General features: G+C 22.8%; 5 protein-coding genes across 5 annotated transcripts; 1 reads left to right on the forward strand and 4 right to left on the reverse strand.

The window, feature by feature from the left end:
• Positions 1-632: 632 nt before the first annotated feature.
• On the reverse strand, positions 633-5,054 carry PCHAS_0813400 (conserved Plasmodium protein, unknown function; the record flags this gene model as incomplete). Its single annotated transcript, XM_016797853.1, has 1 exon — positions 633-5,054. The coding sequence occupies one exon, from the start codon at positions 5,052-5,054 to the stop codon at positions 633-635; it is 4,422 nt and encodes a 1,473-aa protein (XP_016653765.1).
• A 978-nt stretch (positions 5,055-6,032) lies between these two features.
• On the reverse strand, positions 6,033-7,289 carry PCHAS_0813500 (zinc finger protein, putative; the record flags this gene model as incomplete). The annotated part of the gene is made up of 1 exon (XM_733173.2): positions 6,033-7,289. One exon carries the CDS (start codon positions 7,287-7,289, stop codon positions 6,033-6,035), a length of 1,257 nt encoding a protein of 418 aa, XP_738266.2.
• A 1,246-nt stretch (positions 7,290-8,535) lies between these two features.
• PCHAS_0813600 (conserved protein, unknown function) lies at positions 8,536-9,903 on the reverse strand (the record flags this gene model as incomplete). Its single annotated transcript, XM_734287.2, has 1 exon — positions 8,536-9,903. One exon carries the CDS (start codon positions 9,901-9,903, stop codon positions 8,536-8,538), a length of 1,368 nt encoding a protein of 455 aa, XP_739380.2.
• A 757-nt stretch (positions 9,904-10,660) lies between these two features.
• Positions 10,661-12,130, reverse strand: PCHAS_0813700 (alkaline phosphatase, putative; the record flags this gene model as incomplete). Its single annotated transcript, XM_016797854.1, has 2 exons — positions 10,661-11,272; positions 11,405-12,130. 2 exons carry the CDS (start codon positions 12,128-12,130, stop codon positions 10,661-10,663), a joined length of 1,338 nt encoding a protein of 445 aa, XP_016653766.1.
• Positions 12,131-13,318: 1,188 nt separating this feature from the next.
• On the forward strand, positions 13,319-15,075 carry PCHAS_0813800 (SAP domain-containing protein, putative; the record flags this gene model as incomplete). The annotated part of the gene is made up of 8 exons (XM_016797855.1): positions 13,319-13,399; positions 13,627-13,720; positions 13,839-14,120; positions 14,294-14,350; positions 14,489-14,537; positions 14,667-14,739; positions 14,874-14,936; positions 15,028-15,075. 8 exons carry the CDS (start codon positions 13,319-13,321, stop codon positions 15,073-15,075), a joined length of 747 nt encoding a protein of 248 aa, XP_016653767.1.
• Between the last annotated feature and the right edge of the window lie 330 nt (positions 15,076-15,405).

Raw genomic sequence — 15,405 nt, forward strand, 5'->3', positions numbered from 1 at the left:
TTTTATTTGTACAAAATTTAATATTACTTATTACAAGATATATAAAAAATTGTTTGAACTTATTTGTTTATATATTAACCAATGCTTGCGGCATTATAACTACTTTTAAATAAACACTAAATATGAATAAAGCAAATGTGTTTCTAATTTATGTTGTGCATTATGGTGTTAACAGACATTAATATTCAATACATCATAGCCTATCATATATTATATGTTTTTCGTCGCCAAACAAATTTAAACCACCTTTTATACCAATTAAATCGCTATTGTATAAAACTAAGTAAGGTCGTTTTTTGTAAGGGTTTTTAATTTTTTATAGTGAATAGGAGGGGGAAATCTATTATAGGTGTATATTTTTATATGTTTATTATTTTATGAATATACCATATAATGTGATAAAATAACATTAAAAAAATAAAAGTTTTAAAGATGGTAGTTTTCCATAAAAAAAAATTAAAGATATAAGTTAAAAAAAAGCAAACTATATATTATATAGTGTAAAGACAGTTGGGGTGTATACAATTACGATAAACGAAAAGGCATCATTAAAAAATGACGGTCGTAAATGCAAAAAATTGTAAAGTGAAAAAAAGAAAAGGAAACCTTTTTTTGTATAGATACAAAGCAAATCAATTAATGTAGTAGCTTTGTCCATAGACAAGCTTTCTCAAATTAATGTTACTCAACATATTGAAAACATAATTTTTATATCTATAATCTGCATCATTATCTGTTTCAATTAAAGCTGAAAATTGTCTTTTTTTATCAGTTGGTACTATATTTTGATCGTCTCCAATTTCTTGCTGATCTTGTTCATTCAATTCTGTATTATTAGATATATGATCTTTTAGTGCAAGTCCATTCTTGGTACTATATTGATTATTATGATTATCATAGTTATTGAATGATGGTGAATCGAAATTTGTTTCATTGTCTCCTCGTAAAAAAATTGATGGAATATGAATTATTTTCAAAAAATAAAAAAGAGACATAATTCCTATCATAAAATTATAAAATAATTCTTGAAATGTTTTACTATAACAATATGAGGATAATTTATTTCCATTATTATTTTTATTTATTCCGGAACGAGTACTACTACTTATTGTGTTGATATTCTTCTCTCCGTTTTCATGTGTATCTATATATAACTTTACATTAATATATTCAATAAACATATTAAAAATGTTCATATATTTCATATTCATTCCTTGAATTATTTTAAATATAATCACAAGGTCTTCAATTTCACAAATTTTTCCAATATCGTCAAAAGAAAAATATTTTATTTCATCATTCGTATTGTCGAGTTTATTATTTTCGTGATTCTCTTTAGAAATCAGTTTATCGTCTTGAGCTTCTAAATTACTTCTTCTTCTTCGGACTTTCTCTAATATAGGGAATTGCTTACTCATTTCTTCATTTAAGTTTCTTAAACTTTTTACTGATTCAACTGGTTTATAATTCAAAGAAAAATCAAAATTAACTGAGTTTATATCTTTTAATTCTAGTTTATTATAATAAAGGACATTTAATAATTTCATTTGTAAATTCGGTTTAAATATATCATAAAATTCCATTGGATGCTCATGTGTTATACATAAATTTACCAGAGGAAGTAAATATACGCATGGTATTAAAAGAAAGTATAAATATTCACAGAAAAATATCAAAATAAATTCAATACATGTTGTATCTATATCTTCATTATTCATATTACTCAAATAGCTTTCTATTATTATATTCATTTTTTCATTATTATTCATAATATCATCAAAATTATTGCCATTATTTTTGTATGTATGATTATTTGTATCTTTATTTTCATAATCCATATTTATATTAATTGGAGTTAAATCAGTGTATGGTATTTTTTTATTCGTACCACCAACAGAAGTTTGATGCCAACTTATATGATTATTAATTGTTTCTTCAAATGCTTCTTTTTTGGGAGTTCTATTCAATTCATTTTGATTATTATAATCAATTCCATTTGGAGGAAACATATTGTTGCTGTTCTCATAACCTGAAAACCGCCTGTTGTATTCATTTTTTTTTTTTACAACAATTGATGCATTTAAAAAATTAATTAAGAAATTTATTTTGTTGAAAAAAAATTCCATACTTAAAGAAGATGATGAATTTGTTTTATTTTCTTTATAGCTGTCTATATATTCCTCCAACTTAAAAACATAAGAAGCATCTTTTAAAAAGGTGTTAATATCATTTAGAATTTTTTTTAATATATTTTTTTTAGTTACATAAAGATTTATAAATAAATCACAAATTGTGTTTAAGATTTGTTTTATTTCTTTGTCTATTTCATCACTTACAGTTTTTAAATCTTCTAAATTTTGTATAATATATCTTTTTTCATATTTTTTAAATAACTCTTTTATAAATTTTACTCGTTTTCTTAATGATGCATATATTGGAACATTTTTTAAAATAATATTAATTATAGATAAACATATATTATATTTGGTTTTTTTATAAACAAGATCAATCATTCTTATACAAATCGATTTAACTAGACATTTATGTAAATACAATAATTCCATTTTTTTCATATTTTCATTATCTTCCTTAGTGGAAATATTTTTTCCTCCGTCATTACTCTTTTTAATATTTTTATTTGCTTTATTTTTACTGGCTCTATCATTAGCAACAGTATTACATGCCTCTGCTTTTGAAACAAGATTCTCTTCATATTTATATATTTTTAAATATTCATTGTTTTCCCATTCTTTTTGTAGCATTTGAAATCCATCGATATTATGCTCTGATTTCATGTGATTAAATAAATTATTTATAACATACTGCTTTATATAATCACAATTGTTCATAAAATCGTTATTTTGTATTCTATTGATTGGTGATAAATTATCAGACAAATTATGTATACCATAATTTTGATAATAATAACTTGGAATGTTTCCATTATTTTTTAATTTATGTTTAATAAGATCTCTGTTTAATAAAAATGAATATGCTATTTCTTTTCCTTTATTTAATTCATTTTCACTGGACAAAAAAATTATTTCGTTATTATCTGAATTGTCGGTTTCATTCATAGTACCAATGATATTGTGTCTATCTATTTTATTAATTTCTTTACCTTCAAATTTTTGAGAAATAACATCTTTCATATTTTTTGCTTCGTTACATTCTTTTTCATGATATATAAAACTAAAATTTTCTATACATATATGAAAAGATTCATGTTTAACTTTTGCTTTTTTATTCATATGCCCATTTACCAAATTAGTATCATCTTCATATTCCAATTTTCCATTTCTTTCTATTCGTTTATTATTACACTTTTTAATATTATTATGTTCGTTTGATGAGTTTTTTTTATTCTGTTTATTTTCTAAGTTATTCTGAATGTTCATATTATATTTACCCGCTTTGATATTTTCTTTGTTTGTATCATTTTTTCCATGAAACGGTTTGGATATGGGAACTAATTTATTACTCAGCATGATTACTTTTGCTTGTTCTGTAATTTTTTTTTTCTCTTCCATATCAATAATATATAGCATGTTTGATTTCCCTACACTTTTAAAGTAGTTAATATGAATTTTATAAAAATTACTTGCATGTAATAAAAGGGCATATTTTTTATGTATATTCTCTACATCAATACAACTTAAAGATTTAACAAGTTCACTTTTATAAGTAGAAAATGCTATTTTGTTATATTCCAACGGTTTTTCATTTTTGTTGTTACATCGTTCGTTGCCCCTTTTTGTTACACACTCTTCATTACTTTCTTCATCCATGTCTTTTTCATTAAAATATTCCAATGGTATGTTTAAAAAGGATAAGAGTTTTTTATCAAAAAAATCTCGTATATACATATAAATAATATATTTTAATTTTAAAAAACTAATACTATGATTACAAAAAAATATATAATCAATTAATGTGTTATACTCTTTTAATTTAAAAAGTACATTATTAAAAATTGGGTTGAACATTATATGCTCCATTAAATTGTAATAATTTATATACATATTATAAATATTAACATGCACATGCTTTGTTATAATATTATCTAAATTACTTAAACCTGATAAGATACAACAATTTGTTATAATAACACTTATATTTATATTATTAATCTCTTTTAAATGAGTTAAATATAATAAAAATGCGCTGAATATAGATGATTTTAATTTTAAATAATTCTTAATAAATATAACTAAAACACCATTTTTTTGATGTCTTTTAATTACTTTATGAAATAATTCATCAACATTATTTTTATCTATTTGTATGCGCTTATTATTAATGCTACTATTTATTCTTTTTATAATCCGAATAATTATATTTTCCACTGTATCATTATGATATACATTTATTATGCAAGCCATAACATTTTTTTTTTTCGTTAACATTGTATAAACTGGCGCTAACAGTTTATCATTATTACTATCGTCACTCATGTTATCTTCTTTATCAACTTTTGTATGTTCATTCCCCATATTTATTGTGTCATCTTTTTCTTTGTCTTCTTCAGGGCTGTTGATTTTTTTCAAATGTTCTACTAATATTCTATATTGCATTAAGTTTACAAATGGGCAGGTTTGTGTTTTTATAATTAATAAAGATACCTTATCATTTTTTAAGCATAAATGTTTGTTCAAAAAAATTATTTCTTTATCTATTATATTATTTACATAATTATATATATAACAGTTCAAATATTTATTCATATTATTCCATGTTTCATTAAGTGCTTTACTTCTTAACAGAATAGAACAAATTTCATCATCATTTATTATATTTGTATCTTCAATCTTTTTTTTTTTTCGTTCTCTTCTTAATCTATTTAATTGTTTATTTTCATTTATGCATTCCAAATCATTTTTTGATTTTATTATTGGTAAAGCCACCGATTTCAAGCAAACATTAAAATTGGGAACAACCAAATTACTAGCCTTATTTATGCTCTTATTCTTTATGCTATTATTACTGGCTTTATACTTGCTTAACCAGCAACTCGAGGTTACTTGGATGCTATCTTCATATTCTTCAGTTATCATTTTAGATATCACAAGAAACTAGTTTAACTTTTTTTTATGTTTGTAATTACACATTGTGTGTGCATACCCTCAAAAAAAGGGAAGACGCTTAAAGCATAGATAACACAGTAATAAGAACAATAAAGGCAAAAAGGGGTATAATAGTAAGAATATTAAAAAATATAAGGCGAACAATCATAACATATAAAGCTGGGTGTAAAAAAAATAAAAATATGCTTAAGAATAATAATGATAAAAATTGTGCATATGCACCCCCTCAAACTCAAAAGAATAGCTAGCCATAAACAAAAAAAAAAAATATATAATATACAACCAAATTAAATTTAAGAATATAAATATTTTACATATTGAATATTATTTTTTAAATACATAATATTGTCATAAGTATATATATTATATTATGCATATTTTTATCTATACAATATTAAGTATAAATATATTGAATGCGACGATTTTTAAATTTGGCAAATTATTGTATATATGATGAGCACACATAATACACATTATGATAAGTAACTTTTTATTTATGTCATATTAATTTTAAGAACAAAAAAAAAAAAAAAATAATAAATGATAAAACAAAATATTACCTAATGAAAAATAATAAGTTAAAGTGTAATAAAAGCAATACAACATAATTAAAAAAACAAAACAATATTGCACATAATTAAAAAAAATTATGCTAAAAAATGAATTTAAATTAATGTAATCCCAAACTTTTAAAATGTTACAACAAATAAAATTATTTAAATCCAAATATGTAAAAATACATATACATCATTTTATGTATGCACATATAACATACAATATAAGGCTTATTCTTGTTTTACTTTGGCAAACCTATTTTTTATTATATATTCCTTAAGGCAAATAAAAAATAGTTTATTTAAATTTCTTTTATTAGCTAACATTTCCACATAAGTGTATGCATATTGTCATTTCTTTTGTTCTCTTTATTGCTTCATCCCCATTCTAGGCTTAATTTTTGGCTGACAAAACAACTTCCCTCTTTTCATTTGATTGTATGAAACTAGCTTGTTGTTTGTAAAACATTGATAGTTGTTCTTTTGGTTTTGTAAAATCATCAAAATGATAATTTGCATAACTATAGAGAAATTTTATTTTTTTATTGACATATTTAAAAAGTTTTTGGTCTTGAAAAGTCATAATAACTTCGGAAGCATTATTTCCTTTATTATATAAATGATCTTTTTTTTTATTTATTTTTCCAATTTCTTTTTTAAATATTTTTTTTGTTTTATGTAAACACCTAAGAACAAGATCTTTTAAATCTAATATTTTTGTCACATCAGTTATAACATTGTATAAAATATTCTTTTCTCTTGCAATTTCATTATTTTCAAGTATTCTTTGAAATAAGTTATTAATCGTGTTTAGCGCATTTGATTCTGGCATAGTAGATCTGTTTAATGAGCTCGCTAATTCCAATAGTAAATAACAGAACTCTTTATTATATATAGACTTATTATATATTCGTAACAAATAACAATATGAATATATTATTTCAACAATTATAAAAATCACATTTTTATTTACATTTTTAGCACAACATATATGTTCTGGTATTTCCATTTTTTTTATAACACAATTAAGCCACCAAGGGTCAAATGTTCCTAAATATAAATTCATATCATTATTTTTTAAAAATGATAAAAATTGTTTTTTTTCAGTTTGATTTAAATCATCTAATGTTAATTTGTCTTTTAATGCTAAGTCAGTAAGAACTTTATATCGCTTATTGCTTATACACCATTTTTTTGAATACCCACTAATTTTTTCAGTTTCACTATCATCACTCCCACTATGCTCCATATCCTCATTTTCATTTTCACTACTATCTCTAGCACTTTTATCCTTTTCATTTTTTATTTTTTCATCTTTAATTTGGCTAGATTCATTTCCTAAAATAGCTTCTTCAATGGTGTTCATATAATTTTCACCATCAATATGCTCATTATCATTATTTTTATCGCATGAATAATTTTCTTCAACATTTTCATCATAAAATTTTTTTAATTTAAATTTAAATTCTTTTATATCATGCTCTTTAACTATATTATTTTTTATTTTTTCATTGACTTGATTTTCCAAAAAATTAGTAACACATTTATTATTATGCCCTTTGTAGCATTCAAGACTACAATACACTATTTCACAAGATGGGCAAACATATTGAAATGTTTTTTTTTTGCATACCTCACATGTTTTTTTCATGGTTATAAGTTTTTCATTTAAACTATGTTTATATATTTGAATATTATTTATACACGCATGGATTTCTATCTAACTCGCGTATAGTATCATATACTACTTCAGGGGGCTGTGCAAAATAGTAACAAATAAAACATTACTTTTTTTATGCATCTTTTTATTTAATTTGGGTTATGTTACAAAAAAGTATACACTACATAAAAAAGGTGAAATATATCTTCCCTTGAAAAGGCATAATAGACTACAGTAAAATTTGATGACTATTCTACAAAGTAAGTGTTGTTCTCTTTAATACTATGTGGAAGGTACATATAAAACATTTGTACTGGTGCTTACTATTTAGTTAGTTACTTATTTTAATTAATAACTACCCTAATCGTATTGTCATTTGGTCATATAAATTGAAAACCTATTTTGTACTTGAAAAAAATATGTAGAAATTTATCAACTTTGTTTCTTTATAATCTTCATATATAAAAAAGAGAATAATGAAAAAATATATAATAAAAAATAAAAGCGAAATAATAGACTCTACCAATGTAAATAATTACATATATAATCTTAAATTATTTTTATAATATACCATGAATAATATTTGTCGTGGAATTTATTTTTTTTTCGAGGGGCAAAGTGACAAATTAAGCATCCAAATAAAATAGTATTGCCATCCATATATATTTATTATGTTCCTATTTATTTTTATAATAATGAGAATGTCATATCATTTTTTGAAAATAATGTCCTTATATTTTATGTTGTAATTTACAAAATTATTAATTCTTTCGTAAATATTATAAAATATATAATCATATTATATAAAAAAACACAACACGGAGAAATACAAATTAAATAATGTTTATAAATGCTGTAAATATAAAAGAAGTGATATTTTTTTGGAAAAAATATTAAATTATTAATTTACAGTTTTCTTATTTTTTTATAACTTAAGTACAACTTTTTTTAAAACAATTAAAATGGATAATTGTTATTTTTGTGCAAGTATATGATTGAAGGTGGAGCATGAAAAAGGTAGTCTAACTTAGATAAATTACAAATAATAGTTGTTTAGACAATTTTATATTCTATCCCAATAATAAGCATATTTAGGGAACGTGTGCAATACAAACTCGAGAATAACAACGATCTAATTTTCAAAGGAGAGAAAAGTTACGAAAAAAAAAATTGTTTGACAAATTTGTAAGCCACAAAAAAGCAAATTGCACACACAAATGAAAAAGGATTAAAAAATCTATGTGAAATAATTTAAGATTATATTATATCTGTTCTTGGATGTTTTTCCTACATCAATGTCACTATCATACATATCGTCCTTCATGTCGAATATATTCTGTTTAATTTGTTTAAGTCTTGGTAAAATGATAGAGAATAGGGACATTGCAAAAATCACAAACAGGGCAAACATGTTTTGCTTGTTAAATACAAATTTAGGGGCATACGAAAAAAACATGATTGGCTCTATTTGAAATATATTGGTATTGTTTAAAATCCTTAATAGAAATATATTCCACAAATAAGTAAAGCAGGATACAATTAAATAGGATGAGGTAAAGGAAAAGACAAAATTTTGAGCTTTTTTTGCTGGAAATATATTACTTATCATTAAAAAAAATATAAGAAATGATATAAATAATAAAATAGTTAAACATATTATTTTTACTAAAAAATCATATTGTATATATCTTATAAATATTATTATAATTTGGGGTGTACATAATAAATTATATATCACATTTCCAATTAATATCGATTCTGCATAAACAATAATTATCCAACCAATAGGCTCCTTTTTAATTTTGGTGCTCTCAAAAAAATATAAAATGTCTTTACAAGGACTCATTGATATAGAATAAAAATAAAATGTGAATATTAGACAAATAATACAACTTAAAATTGCTGGTAAAAATATTAATGATATTTTTAATATAACAAAAAACATGAACAGTGTAGAAATTTTAAGTATATATTCTTTAGCTACATATTTTCCTTTAATATAACCCTTAAATAATATCTTAATACAAAATATGTACATATAAGATATTAAAAAAACTAAAAAAATATTATTGTATATATATGGTATATATGTTCCTTTGTATATTATGTCCCCATATTTAGTATCATTGTTAGTATTAAAATATAAATTTATATTATTTATATCCTCAGTTAGACTATTTATATAATATGGCTTAGGCATACCTTTAATTAAATCATCATTATTTGAAATATTATTATTTTTTAAAAAAAAGGATTTTTTATTCAACTGTTTCCATTCTTTTACTACTACATTTGAAATATTTGTTTCATCGTTATTTCTATTTTTATATCCGTTCCAATGTGAATAATCATTTATATTTTCTTTTGTTACTCCATTTAATGCTGACAAAGCTAAGTCGATATTTACACTTCTCAATCCTTGGTATAAATATTTCGTGTCTATATTTAACTCGTTTATTTTGACGTGATTATTTTTTGAAAAATTTAAAAAATTAAAATTATTATTAAAAAATAGTTGTCCTGCACACGAAAATAGGCTAATCCTGAAAATTAAAATGATTATGGAAATAATCAATTTTTTACTTTGAAATATATCACTAATCATTTTGTTTGTTTTTTTTCATTAAGTTATTAATAATTGACAAAAAAGCACAAACTAAAATAACGTACAAAAAAAATTATCAACAAATACAATAAAATAAATTAGTAATGTCTAATTGGGTAGAGTAAAAAATTGTTCGCTCTATGAATTATAAAACAAAAAAAAATAATATAGGTACATGCGCATTGAAGTGAAAAACAAAATAGCGGAATAATTATATTAATACATCCCATTTTTAATACGCATTATGTGCATACCTCGTATATGGCACAATGTCATTTATTATCCTTATTTTTCGATATGCTTTATTTATGAGCATTATTTAGTTTGTGATATATTACTTAGCCTTGTGCATGCTTCCGTTAAGTGAGAAGGGAAGAGTGCTATCGCTAATTTTATATTAATATAATAGCTATATGTAAAATATATAGGCACATTATTTTTATCAAAATTTTAAGTTTCGCATAATTGCACTAGCACTAATAAATGTTTAAAACACAATTAAATAAAAACAACATCATGTACTATATGTTCATAAAAAAATAATTAGCATATGATTAAGATTTACTTATATATCAGCATGAAAAATGTGTGTTTTATATATATCTTTTTGCATAGGATGAAAAGCATAGTAAATACATTGTTGTAAAAACATTTTAACAACATATACCAACATAGTAGACGTGTGTGCATATAAATTATATGATATAAAAATTATTTTGCTTAAAATTGTTCAATTTATTTTATTTTTTTTTTGCAATTAATCTTCCTTAATATCATATATATCTTTTGTACCTTTTTTGTTGAAAATTTTTTTAAAAATAATGATAAAAATTTGAACGATCCATAATATACATAATATATAAGCAATCAAAATCATAAATACTTTTATTTTACTTTTACATGATAAACATGCAAAATCATCATGTATTAAATGAATATCTTTTGTTTTGACATATATATCTTTTTTATTATCAAAGGTTTGATTAGCTGACATAACTTCTTCGCCATTTGAATTATTTATAGAAATTTTAAGATTTATTTTATTTTTATTTGGGTAAGAAATATTAATTTCACCATAATTACTAAATCCATATATTTTATCGAATTTAAAAGGTGTGGCTTTATTTAAAATATATGAAATATAATAAACAAAATATTGAATAATAGGACTATAATCATTTTCTTGATTTACATTACTGCTTGTTACTTCAACGATATCTTCCTCATTTCCAAGTATACAACTATAGTGTACATCACCACTTAAAAATACTAATCCCTTGGGTTTTGTTTTTTTTACTAACGCTTTTAATCTCTTTAAAGCCGCAGGCATCAAACCCCAAGTTTCGTTCATTATATAATTGGCGAACACCTGAAAATGCAATCAAAATAAAATAGCATCATGAAAATACGATTAAATGTAAGTAATGTAAATGGATAAGAAGTAAGAAGATAAGGAAATACAATTAAAACATTTTGTAACAGATTAAAAGATGTTGTATACCTGTATAGATGATATAACAATGTGAGCACGAGCTTTGGAATTAGTCAATTCATTTTCAAACCATTTCCATTGTTCTTCTCCTAATATATCATTGGGACTATTGCAATATAATCCAAATAAGGATGCATGTATACGAGATGCTAAAGAAAATATCTTATAAATAAATTGATCGGTACGTGATTCGAACGAATAATATGGATAAGGATCTTTATTATATCGTGTATCTAAAACAATAATTTTAACTTGATTATTTTCATCATTTGGATCTATATATAATTTAGAAAAATATGCTCCACTTCTTTTATATCTTATATCATTTTTATCAATACCTAAATAATCTAAATACATTTTTTTACTTTCTTTTTTATATTTAAATAAACGATCTCCATTGTTACAACTATAATCATGATCATCATAAATTCCATCAATTGTAAATTTCTTTTTTATATTTATATAATATTCATCTTTTTTAATATATTCATATGCTTCTTTTAGGCATGTCAATTCTCTGCATCCCGAATAAAAGTAATCTCCTATCCATAACATTAACTGCGGCTTTTTCTTTTCAATTGATTTTATTAAATTGGTGTTGGGTTTTTTCCTATGATTATTACAACTTAAAAAAACTAGCCTGTCCAGCCTTTCGTTAATTATCTGATCTGCCTGACAGATCACATATTGTGCACACACACAAAAAAATAAAATTATATTCATATACCTATTCATTATTAATTTAAAATATACTAAAAAAAAGAAATACGCACATAAATATATTTGTATATATGTGTGCTACAAATAGTAAATCAACACACACAAAAATACACCCCTGTATATATTATATAATAAGCTATAACAAATCAAATAGTCTTATATAATTAATTCCAAAGGATGGAAAAAAAAAGGAATGCAACTTAAAATAAAATACAATAAAATAAAACTGGGGATGTGTTACATCATTTTAAAGCGAGTTCATTCCCAATAAATTCATGTTACATGTAAATATATATTCAACAAAATTATATGTACCATGCCTAATAAATCATAAATCAATATATAATACTCTTAATGTCGTATTTTTTTCTTTTCTTTCTATACAAAAATATATCCTATATAACCTTCAATATATACAAGCTAACACATGAAGGGAAAAAAAAAATAAAACTTACAAACTTAAATAAAAATCATAATTTCATACTTTTGAAATATTTAATTGAATGCAAACTTCCTAATCAAATCAAAAAAAAAATTAAATACTATTTAATGGAATTTTAAAAGTTCAAAAATTTGTATATGTTTGTAAAATATATCATTTTTTTATATTATTCATAACAATTTTTTATATATTACTTAACAAAATTTGAAATCCCTTTATAATATGTATATACTATATATTTAATTTGTATCCCGACGTAACAAAAACATACTTAGTAGTGTACATGCTTTTCACATCCTAAGATGTTTACTATTCTTTATAAAAATATATATAACCCTTTATAAAAAAATTATGCATTTTCAAAGGAATTTTCTTTTTTGGTTTTTCATTTATAATCATATATTTCGATAATTCGAAATAAAAAAATATATATATATAAATATTTGTATATAATTGATACCACAAAGAATTTATATATTCATATGGAAAATAAATATATATATGTATTATGTACAATTTCATAATAACATATTAAATTAATAAATGTAATTAAATACTTTTTACAACTTAGTAATACAATTTTTGTCATGTTTCTAATATTATATATTGAAATAAATAAAAATTAATTAAATATTTTAATGTATAAAATGCTATACTGAAAGATTTATTTGAAAAAAAAAAAATAACAATCAAAAACGTTAAGGTAAAAACTATTCCAATACTATCAATATACAAATAAACAGAAACAAATAAAAGTAAAGATGAGCAACTATCAAAATTTGAAATGCTCAGAACTAAAGGACTTGTTAGCTAAAAAAGGGCTACCGTCTCATGGAAAAAAAGTATGTAACTCCCCATACATATTTATCTATGCACTTTAAAACAGAACCCAATACGTCTATTCAATAAACTCCATATATATATGCACACATACAAATATAAACTTATGTCCCATCCTATATCCATGTTTAAATATACAATTTAACTGACTAATCATTATCATTATGGGGGTGTTAAATATTTTATCAATATTCACATTTTTTTTTCACGATTTTTCTATTATATTTAGAATGAATTGTTAGAGAGACTATTAAAACATGAACAAGAGACTGGAACTGGATCTAATTCGCAAGGGATAGGTGATAATGCCGATTCGAAGGACGGTAAGACATATACAAAATTAAATGAAAAAAAAAAATATTATTATAAAACAGATATAGATTATGCTAAATACGCTTCTCAAAAGTAGATAACACAATTTTGAAATGATAATTTTTTTAGGTGGAAAAAATAAAAAAAAAATTTCAGTGAATACAAAAGAAGAGTATAGCAAAGGTGGATTAAGTAAAATGACAAGCTATTTTAAAAATATATTAGGTTCTAATAATACATCTACTGATAACTCAAAATATTATGAAAATAACAATTCAAAAAATAATGCAAATGAAAATAAAAGTAGTACTGATGACGAACAAAAAAAAGTTGTAATAACCCAAATAACTTTTTCAGAATCAAATTTATCACCTCAAAATACATTACAAAAAAATATAATTTCTCGAACAGGTTAGCCAAAAATAGGATATATCCATTTGAATACGTTTGTTTATTTTTTTTATTCAAATTCTATTTTTATATATTACTGAAATATATGTAATAAGCTATGTACAATTTGTCTGTATATCGATTTTGGATTTTTATATATTTTCTTTTTTCTTTTTTTCTTTTTATTTTTGAAGAGGACAATCTTTATTTGACTGAGGAAAAAAAACGAGAGATGAGAAGAAAGCGATTTGGTAAAATAACCCATCTTAAAATTGTTTTGAACTGATTATTGTTTGGGAGCTAGCGAAATCCAAAAGATGCCCCATTTTATTCTACCGATTTATATCACCATACAATTATTGTCTTATGGTTTAATTTTATTTTTGTAGGAACTGACTGTGTTTCCACACCAGCAGCTCTTGAGTCCAGAGCGAAAAGGTAAGCAAAGATGAAAATAAAGAGAAATAGTTAACACCTGAAAATGTGCTTATGCAAAACTATCGCTGTATATATGATACATTTTGTTGTTCATAACTTTTATATTATATATCATTTTTCAATTTGCAGATTTTGCATTGTTACCAAGCAAATGGAAGAAGAAAATAAGAAAAGAAGAGCAGAAAGATTTGGATTGAATCTGGTTAGTAAATGATTGTTTGTGCATTCATGCTTTTTTGTCCTTATTCAATATATTTATTTAATTTAGACTATTATATTTTGTGGATTTATTTAAAAAAAAATTAACTGTGAATTTGATTATTTTCTTTGTATTAGGGCAATTTGAACAATATTGAAATGAAAAAAAAACGAGCCGAGAGATTTGGTTCCATAAATGATGTAATGAAAATAAACAGACAAGGACTATGTGCATGTTCGTATATATATATGCCCATTCATATTATTGCAAACTTTCTTTTTTGTTTTGCAGCATGAAAAATTAAAAGCCCGAGCCCTTAGATTTGGCATAACACAATAAGGTTCATTAAAGATGATAGGAATACAATATTACCCCAAATTAATAGGAGAAATATATTGTAAAAGGGGAGGATAAAATAAAATTCCTATTTTTAATTATATATGGATATATTCCATTAGTTCTTCAATTTTGTTTTTATATTTATTTTATATTTTATATATGCAAATTTTTTATCTAGTGTTTTTATTTATATTATTGTTTTCTGTAGAAATAATATATTTATTTCTACACATGTTTTATCATTAAAAAGATATTATATTTCGTGATAAATATTTTTAATAATAAATATACTAAGATATATATATAGATTTTTCAAACATTTTATGCAAT

The sequence above is a fragment of the Plasmodium chabaudi genome (genome assembly GCF_900002335.3).
Source record: "Plasmodium chabaudi chabaudi strain AS genome assembly, chromosome: 8".
Lineage (NCBI taxonomy): Eukaryota > Apicomplexa > Aconoidasida > Haemosporida > Plasmodiidae > Plasmodium > Plasmodium chabaudi.